At 34.6% G+C, this 10,146-nt stretch overlaps 1 protein-coding gene across 1 annotated transcript; it reads left to right on the forward strand.

Moving 5' to 3' along the window:
• The first annotated feature begins 1,423 nt into the window (after positions 1-1,423).
• On the forward strand, positions 1,424-9,139 carry LOC136042763 (zinc finger protein OZF-like). The gene has a single exon (XM_065727722.1). It carries the CDS (start codon positions 1,524-1,526, stop codon positions 2,622-2,624), a length of 1,101 nt encoding a protein of 366 aa, XP_065583794.1. The 5' UTR covers positions 1,424-1,523; the 3' UTR covers positions 2,625-9,139.
• Positions 9,140-10,146: the final 1,007 nt, after the last annotated feature.

Below are 10,146 nucleotides of genomic sequence, written 5' to 3' on the forward strand. Positions count from 1 at the left end.
TGATAACCTGCAAGGGAACAATGTGTTCCAACTCCCCAAAAATCGACAGCAACAATGATGAAGAGAACCTAGAACCCTAGTCGTTAATCCATTCCAAATGAAGAAGTTTTGAAACTAGTCGGAATCTGATTCTCTATTTTGTATTTTTTATAAGATTGATTCTATTTAATAGACTGTGAATATTAGACACTATGGGTTGACCCTAAATAGTATACGAAGAGTGTTTTAAGTGTGATTTACGATACTGACCACTGAAAACCAGTTCGGTTTTTAATTCACTTTCCCTAATTATTTTCTAAAAAAATGTAGATCATTCATTAATGATTACGATTTTTTTTATGGTTCAGTGAACAACCTATTTGATTCTATTTTCGGTCTCAGCTCGTGATTCTACGTTAGAACCACACTTTCATTCAAGAAAATCGGGCCACAACGAAAATTGTATTTTTTAGGCGAAAAAAGTCGAAAAAATACAGTTAGTTTTCTTATGGTGCTTCTTACGCTAAATCTGACTTTGTTTTCGGTCTCGCCATGTTATTTTGGGTTAGAATCAAACTTCAGTTCAAGAAAATTCGATGTCCACGAAAGTTGCGATTTTTATTCGAATAACGGAAAAAAAATAGCATTAAAAGAAAAAAAAAGGTTATTTTGCATCGACTCAGAATATGCGAAAATGGATATAATGTTCAGTTTTTTTCTCTACAAGATGGTGTAAAAATCATTTCTGTTGCAATTTTTTTCGGGTCGACCTCTTTTTGGAACTCATTTTCCTGTACTACCTTGACAAATTCTTCAGGTAAAATATTTAAACCGTTTTATTTAATAACAAAAATACAAAAATTCACAGAGACAAATATAGTTAACCTATTTGAAGGTACTGCGTTATAGCACATAGATATTATTGTGCAGATTTTTTTCATAATATGCAAGATATTTTGTGCAGATATTTTGTGCAGCATAGATATTTCTGTTTTTTAGAAAAATGTTGATGTTATTTTTGTACAGCAAGTTATTTACTAACGCTGAAGTGAATTGGTTTTCAACCAAGAATTCTGAATTACCGAATGAAGAAAGAATAAAAGAAATAAAACTATTATATTAGAAATTTTCTTTTCTCAGAGCCTTCATTGGCTTTTGTAAATTAAGTAAGGGGTTAAGAGTCATTAAAACTAATTTTATATTAACTAAAGTTAATTTAAGTCAAGTTAAAATAATATAATAATAAAATAAAACAATAAAATAAAATAAAAATATAATATAATAAATATATAAATATAAAAATAAAATAATAAAATATATATACAATATAATAAAATAATATAAGTAAAGTTAAAAAAGTCAAAAGCTAAGTTTTGTACCATAATAGAATTATTGTTTGCCAATCTGTTCTGGAAAACAATTCAAGACTTAGGGATTTTTTGAAAAGTTTATTTCATATTATTTTAGATCTCCCAATTGCAACGTTGTATGACAATGATATCAGCAAGCAAGGTTGTGCATCACCTACCGTGCCAGGTTGTACTATGCCAAGTCACATATATTTATTCACAGAAAACGATATGCCAAAAGAGGAGGTTTTTCATACAGGAGGAAAACCTATCGAATGTTTTAATTTTGAGGAAATTTTCTCCAATAAAGACCACCTATCTGATCATCAAAATATCCATGCCGGGAAAATACCTATTGAGCGTGGTGTTTGTAAGAAACCTTTCACTTCAGGTACCAATTTATCCCGTCAAAGATCTCATGCAGGGAAAAAACCGTTCGAATGTAATATCTGTGAGAAAAGATTCCACAGAAAGCTTGGACTATCGAATCATCAAAGAACTCATACTGGAGAAAAACCATTCAAATGTGATATTTGTGAGAAAACATTCCGCCAAAAATCCAACCTATTTATTCATCAAAAAACTCATACTGGAGAAAAAGCTTTCGAATGTGATATATGTAAAAAACGTCTTACGTCAAGGGCCAATTTATCTCGTCATCAAAATACTCATACTAGTGAAAAACCTTTTGTCTGTGATATATGTGAGAAACCATTCCGCCAAAAAATCAACCTATCTATACATCAAAGAATTCATACTGGAGAAAAACCTTTCGAGTGTGATGCATGTAAGAAATGTTTTTCTTCAACTTCTGGTTTATCTAATCATCAAAGATATCATATTGGAGACAAACCTTTCATGTGTGATGTATGTAACAAATGTTTTATTTCAAATTCACGTTTGACTCTTCATCAAAGAACTCATACTGGAGAAAAACCTTTCGAATGCGATATTTGTAAAAAATGTTTTATTTCAAATTCATGTTTAACGCTTCATCAAAGATTTCACACGGGAGAAAAACCTTTCGAATGTGGTACATGTGGGAAAACATTCCACAGGAAATTCCTCCTGTCTGATCATGAAAAAACTCATACAGGAGAAAAACCTTTCGAATGTAGCATATGTGGAAAAAAATTCCGGAGAAAAAATCATCTATCTGATCATCAGAGAACTCATAGTGGGGAAAAATCCTTCGAATGTGAGAAATGTGGAAAACTTTTTGCTTCAAGATCTGGCTTGTCCTCTCATCTAAAAAGTCACACTGATGGAAAAGCCTTTGAGCATGCCAGTGTGTGAGATCGTTATATGTTCTTTAAAATGTTTATGTTGAAATTTATCAAGGATTTGTGCTAGAGAAAAGCCTCCTGTTGTATATAATTTTATGTCTACAGGAAAATTTTTGACAGGTGAATGTTTTCTTTCTTTGACAAGCTTATTTGAATGTGTTTTCAATTATTTAATATTTAATATTCGTTTTACTACATAACTTGCTTTCTTGTGGTAGTTGACTAAAGGATACACTTTAATCCAAGAACATACCTTATTTTTATTAAAACGGGTGAATACTATTAGGGAAACTAGGAATGTCATTGGTACTATCGGTTGAAGCATGCTTTGAAGGGTAAAAATATTAGGGGTTGATATTCCGTATGATTCAGACTTGAGTAAACATTTTAAGGAAAAGATTTCCCGAGTTCAATCCAACATTTTCGACAAAATCGTTATGAAAAACGCTGTTCACATTTTTTTCCTGGGAGGTCTGCCGAACAGAGTTCTGTAATTATAATTGCAGAACCCATTCTCTCACCTCCTCCCACCTTTTGAACTTTAAAGGCTAACGGAATTTGACATGTCTCCAATCAGGTATATCATTAGCCTATATCAGGTACTCCATCATGTAGCAGTATGTTCCAGAGCAACAGTATGTTTCTCTGGCCGCATCAAACAGCTCGTGGTTACTGACTGTAAGTAAATAGCGACACTGCTCAATAGTAACCTAAACTTTAAAAAACTTAATATTGATACCAATAGATATATCAAAAGAATTGGATTTTTATCTTGATTTTAAATATATAAGTTTTATTAAGTCATAGTTTTACTCATCAAAGGCTACGAGCCCGAAAAATTTGTCACATTTTCACAAAAAGGAGGAAACACCTCCTAAAACTTATAGAATCTTAATGAACATCATAACATTAGATTCAGCGTATTAGAGAACCCTACTGTAGGGGTTTCAAACTCCTATCTGAAAAAATGTGAAATTGTGTACTTTTTTGCCAGAAGAAAGATCACGAATGCTTATTATTCGTGATTTTTTTCGTTATTTCGTGATTATTCGTTATTTTTTTCCAGGGGTGACCGTATCAACCCTGTGGGCCTAGATCATGGGGGAGAGGACACATTTAAACGAAACTAAAATTTCTAGTTCCCTTTTTAAATGCCCAAAATTTTCCCCAAAATGGTCGTATCAAAATTCTAGGATTGCTATTATGTTCATCATAGTTAAAAGGCCTAATAACTATGTTATTGGAGATAACATGATCCCCCGCCTAACCACCTGACCTGCCATCCTTGGGGAAAGGTCTTTAAGTTATAAAGTTTGCCCATTGTCTACGTATAGTATTGGTTATTGGAAAGTATGTATACATTTCTTGGGTGGGGAGGGGAGGACGAATTTTTTGCTGGGGAGACTTTGTACGGGGAGAATTATACGGGGTTAGCTTTTCAGGGGCAATTGTATTCTGGGGGAATTTGCCAGAATTCCTCTACGAAATTTCGTTAAGTCTTGCTTTTTCTGTACTGGCTCAATTTTACACGTGGAGGTGTTAAGGGTAATAGTCCGGGGTAAATTTTTAAATTAATAAATTGTCAGAGGATATTTCAGTGAATTTACTGGCATTATTAAAAAAAAATCAGAAATTAAATTAAAAAAAAGTTTTTTCAACTAAAAGTAAGGAGCAACATTCAAACAAACGAACAAAAATTTTTACGTGTACGAGGGGGTTTGCCCCCAACTCAGCCTCGCACTTTACACTAAAATTCAAATTTTATCCCAGTTCTTCAAAAATGACTCTCTTTAAAAACTTTCTCAGTACAGAGAAAGTCTTGCTTTCTCTGTACTGGCTCAATTTTACACGTGAAGGTGTTAAGGGTAATAGTCCGGGGTAAATCAAACAGTTCGTGGTAATGAACTGTAGTAAGGAGCGACCCGGCTCAATAGTAACCAAAACTCTAAAAAATGGAATTTTGATACCAATAGCTGCATCAAAAGCATCACATTTAATGCTGATTTTAAATATGTAAGTTTCATCAAGCTTAGTCTTACCCATCAAAAGTTACGAGCCTGAGAAACTTTGCCTTATTTTAGAAAATAGGGGAAAACGCCCCCTAAAAATCATAAAATCTTAACGAAAATCACACCATCAGATTCAGCGTATCAGAGAACCCTATAGTAGAAGTTTCAAGCTCTTATCTCGAAAAATGTGGAATTTTGTTTTTTTTGCCAGGAGGCAGATAACGGATGCGTGTTTATTTGTTTGTTTGTTTTTTTCCCCAGGGGTGATCGTATCGGCCCAGTGGTCCTAGAATCTAGCGAGAGGGCTCATTCTAACGGAAGTGAAAAGTTCTAGTGCCCTTTTTAAGCGACCAAAAAAATCGGAGGGCACCTAGGCCCCCTCCCACGCTAATCATTTTCCCAAAGTCAACGGATCAAAATTCTGAGATAGCCATTTTATTCAGCGTAGTCGAAAAACCTTATAACTATGTCTTTGGGGACGACTTACTCCCCCACAGTCCCCGTGGGAGGGGCTACAAGTTACAAACTTTGACCAGTGCTTACATATAGTAATGCTTATTGGGAAGTGTACAGACGTTTTCAGGGGGATTTTTTGGTTGGGGGAGGGGTTGACAAGAGGGGGATATGTTGGGGGAAATTTCCATCGAGGATTTCGTCATGGGGGAAGAAAATTTCCATGAAGGGAGCGCGGGATTTTCTAGCAGTATTTAAAAAAAAACAATAAAAAAATAAATACGAAAAGTTTTTTCAACTGGAAGTAAGGAGCAGCATTAAAACTTAAAACGAACAAAAATTATTACGCATATGAGGGGCTCACCTTCTCCTAATACCTCGCTCTTTGCACTAAAGTATTTTTAGTGATTTCAACTATTTATTCTACGGCTTATGTGATTCAGGGTTTATTCTTAATGAATTGGGAAAAAATTTAATCTTTAGTGTAAAGAGCAAAGTACTGACGAGGGGGTGAACCCCTCGTATATGTAATAAAAACATGAGATTACAAAGTTCGTTACGTAAGCTAATTTATAAGTTACGTTTATTTTTTACTAATAAAAACATTCGTATAAAATTAAAAGTTCTAGTTGCCTTTTTAAGTAACCAAAAATCGCAGGGCAACTAGGCTTCCTCCACTGTTCCTTTTTTTCTCAAAATCATTCGATCAAAACTATGAGAAACTATGTTTCTGGGGTCGTTCTTCAAAATTGGGAAAAACAGATAAATTTTAGCGTAAAGAGCAATGTATTAAAAAGGGAGGCAAGCCTTTCATGTAAGGAATAGCTTAAATTCGTTTTATGCTTTAATATTCCTTCTTACTTTCAGTTGAGAAAACTTGTTTTTTTAATTTTATTTTTGATCTTTTTCAAATAATGCAGGTATATCTGATTCTCTCTATGAAAAATTGTATCTCCTCTCGGGAAACACCAACGTGGAAAGTTCGTCCCATGTAAAATACACCCCCTTCACCCTTAAAATTTCTTCCGGACAATGTCTTCCTCCCCTTCGTAAAATTTATCCGAAAAATCCAAGCAGAAATATTCTCCTTACCATTCTTTTATTTAAAATGGATTTTAAATTCTAATTGTTTTTCTGATTACTCTGGAAATCCCTCCTTCTGTTAAAATTATCTTTCGGAAATCTGAATACGCTGATAAATTCCCCGGAACATCTGTGAATGCAAAACTGAGTAGGCAAATAGAAGGTATGACAAATAATAGGATTCCGTATAGGAATTGTTGCGAACCCCCCTCCATACTATAAAATTTTCCCAGGAGACTTTATCCCTTTTAATTTCCCTCCACCCAGAAAATTATCCCCGTGGAAAATCACCTAAAGGACACCCCCCCCCAATAAATTTATGTGTGCTTCGCAATAACAAATATTAGGTGTAAACAACGGGCAAATTTTATATTTTAAAGACCTGTCCCCTGGGGCTTGGGGGGGGGTGTATTTTTATCTCCAAAGACATTGTTTTGTGATTTTTAAACTATGCTGAACAAAATGACTATCTCAGTTTTTGATCAGACGATTTTTTTTTTGGGGGGGGAGAGGGGGCTAGTTTTCCTTCAATCTTCTTGGTTATTCGATTAGGGCGCTAGAATTTTAATTTCCGTTCAAATGAGCCGCTTCCCGATATTCTAGAACTATTGTTTCGAAGTGATCATCCCTTGGAAAAATAAAAACACCAATAAAAATGCATCCTCGATCTTCTTTCGGGCAAAAATTCGAAATTCCATATTTTTACAGATGGGAGCTTAAAACTTCTACAATAGGGTATTCGGATAAGCTGTATCTGATGGTTTGATTTTCAATAAGATTCAATGACTTTTAGGGTGCGATTCTCTCCTGTTTTAAAAATCGGGCAAATTTTATCAAGCTCATAGCTTTTGATGAGTAGCCTATCACTAAACTTAATGACTTCTACGTATTTGGAATTAGCATAATAGTTTGATGCTGTTGATTGCCTCTTAATATAAAAATTTCGTTTTTAGAATTTTGGTTACTATTGATCCGCATCGCTCCTTACACTCACTTCGTCGCCACGAACTAAGTAATAATTCAATATGTTTCGGGAGTTTATTTCATATTAAAATTGCAACGAAGATAAAGTAGTCAGAAGAGGACACACAACTGAGATACGGGGCCGACAAAGATACCTGTATCGCAACAGCATTGTCGGGTGAAAATTGATTCAGAGAAGCTTAAGAAATGCGATACTTTATCAAATTTGAGCTTTGGTTTAATTTTTGGGCAAAAGGTATGTTTGACTTCTTTTCGATAGTTAATGTCTGCTGCAATTATAAAGTCTATACATAAGCCTTCCTATGAAGTTCTCGTTTGCAATATCTACCAACAATCTTCAATTCTAGGCCAATTTACGGATAGGCGAGAGACAAAGGAAAGGTAATTCAAAAACAGAAAGTCTTAGTCCCCTTTTCTAAATTCAAAAGTGATTGACATTTGGTTTCTATAGTCCCTTAAGACATCTAATCAACATTCTAAGGTTTTTGTTTTGTTCAGAATGGTAGAAAATATGAATAAATATGCATCCAGGGATACTATAACCTTCAGAGACCCTAGGATATAGATTTTAAATTATGCAAACTTCAATTCTTTGCAGACATTTATCATAGTGGAGAAAAAGGGGTGCAGGTTTCGTGTTGAAATTCCAATGGTGTGAAAGTTTCGGGAATTATTTTCCTGGTCTAAAAGATTCATCAACCGTATGCTGTGGCAAGGGGATGAGACTAGGGTCCTCAAAGACTTTTTTCCTTAATCAATTCGAAACTTGCAGCCGTAAGTCCTTGGGCTAAGCGACTCAAGTACAAAAAATCATTCAAACCATTGGTCCGCTTAAGTTTGTCCCTACTCTAACAAATAGGGCTAAAAAAATATCAAATTTTTTCGATCGGCCCAAAACTTTGGGCCAACGTTTTGAAACGAAATAAAATGTAGTGATTTCCCTCGAAATGCAGCTCGAAAAATGGCCCAAAAGTGCCAAAGTACTTCCCGGGCACTTAAAATTGACAGGACTATCTTAGAAACTTGTGTGCTAATTTGAGTGTAAATTAAAAGTTCAACTGTCCTTTTTAAGACCTAACTCTTAAAGTTGAAAGAAATGGCAGTGTAGATAACTTAGTCATTATTTATACAGTAGTGTGCTATTTACTAGGGATTTTCGTAAAATAAAGGAAAAGGCAATTTTAGTTTTTCTGTTTGGCTTTGTCAGAAGTCCGAGATAAACATAGACGTTTTTGTTCTTTTTTGTGATTCATGTTAGCCCTTATTTGTTTCACTTTTGAGAAAAAATGCTTTTGGGTTAGGCCATATTATATTAATTGGGGAAAGCTTGCGAACAACTCATCTTGTGCTCCTTTTGAACAACTCCTTTGTGCTTCGATTATTCGACTTTATTGTCTTTAATTTGACTTATTGTGTGTTGTTTTATTGTAGCTTTTTACTTTTCTTCTAAAATATTTCCATTATTTAAGTTCGAAATTTAATAAAATTCCAAGACATTGAGTGTTGAGAGGAAATTTGTTGAACACATTCAAGTCCTCATTCGTCCAATTCTGGGCTAGCTCCAATCTCATATAAATTGTAATCAATTGTATAAGTCGAGTTTGGAGATGGATGAAATTCAAAAGGTACAATTTGAACTGAGTTACAAAAAATGCGTTACAGTTTTGTCGAATATTAAATTTCAATTAGTTTACCACACTTCTTAAATTAAGATATATATAGCCTACTCTGAAATGTTTTTGGAGTTTTGCTTAATATATTTTGCTGAGTTCGAAACGAAATGATGCATAACCTGTTTTTTGGAAAACTTTTGGAAAGTAGTAGGTCCTGATCTACTGGTTTCAGCTCTTTTGCGAACAAATTGCTGGTCAACAACATTAATCAACGATTGCAAAGAACAGATTCGCTTATCTGCAATCGTTAATCAGCAGTAATTGTTGTGACAAAACAAATTGTTACTATTGTTGGAAATAAACAGCAATATTTTCCAAATCTATTTAACTGTTGTTTTAATATTTCCTTCCATGTCTACCTCTATAATTTTCCCCGGTTTTCCCCTTTTCGTTGTCTGATCAACTGCGAAATTTGCCTATGAAACACAAAAAGATTTCTTCAATGCTCTTTTAAGGTAAAAGTGACTGTAATCATTGCAACTGCGACTGCTTGCAACCTGTAAGAATGCCTTATTTTAATATAGGTTCAGCAACTCAATTTGAAACCATTCTCGGTCTAATAAGTTAGATATAAACCCGTTCTTTTCAGTTAGCTTCACTTGAAAATAAGCTCCCTTTACATTGACCGCCATAAATTACCTAGCCATAAAGTTTGAAGTGACTGCCCTTTGTTCCAAGTACTGAGAAAGAAGGTTGTGCGAAAGCACAGGATGGTTGGCTCCCAGCCCCTATTCCACTTTCTGGCTAAAGGGCCATGAAACGGAGATCAGCACCGCCGGTTTAGACCTTAAGGGTCTAGTTCCGACTTAATTTGGTCAAAAATTATAAATTTATCTATCCTCCCCCACTTAAACGGAAGGTGTAACGAACTTGAGTACCGCTACCAACTGTTATCAGATTGCTCTCTTTCCAAGGCAAGAAAACCCGCCTGTTTGTTGTCTTCAGCAGACTTTGATTAACCCCTCTTCCTAAACGCCCTTTTTTAACGTATTGGTTTCTATCTATAAATTTCTTTACCCAAATATCATAAGAAAAAATCAATCAATTGGTAACGCTCTTAACGGAAGCAATTAGTTCGGATCGGTACTCAAAATTTCGGCGACAACTTGATTTTATTGTTAAATTTGATAAGAATAAAAAAGAAGAAGAAAATGTTGTATTCTGTGTTATTAAATAAACCTTCCCCAGGTTTTCTTCTGATTTGATTGGTGCAGTTTGATGTGTGCCTGCAGTTCCAAGGAGGTTGTCTCTACTGCCCAAACGTCATCACCAAGAAAAAAGGTTTATTGTAAAGCTTAGGACTACTGAATATCTCTAATAGAGTACGCTT

This window comes from Artemia franciscana, unplaced genomic scaffold, assembly GCF_032884065.1.
Source record: "Artemia franciscana unplaced genomic scaffold, ASM3288406v1 Scaffold_1949, whole genome shotgun sequence".
NCBI lineage: Eukaryota > Metazoa > Arthropoda > Branchiopoda > Anostraca > Artemiidae > Artemia > Artemia franciscana.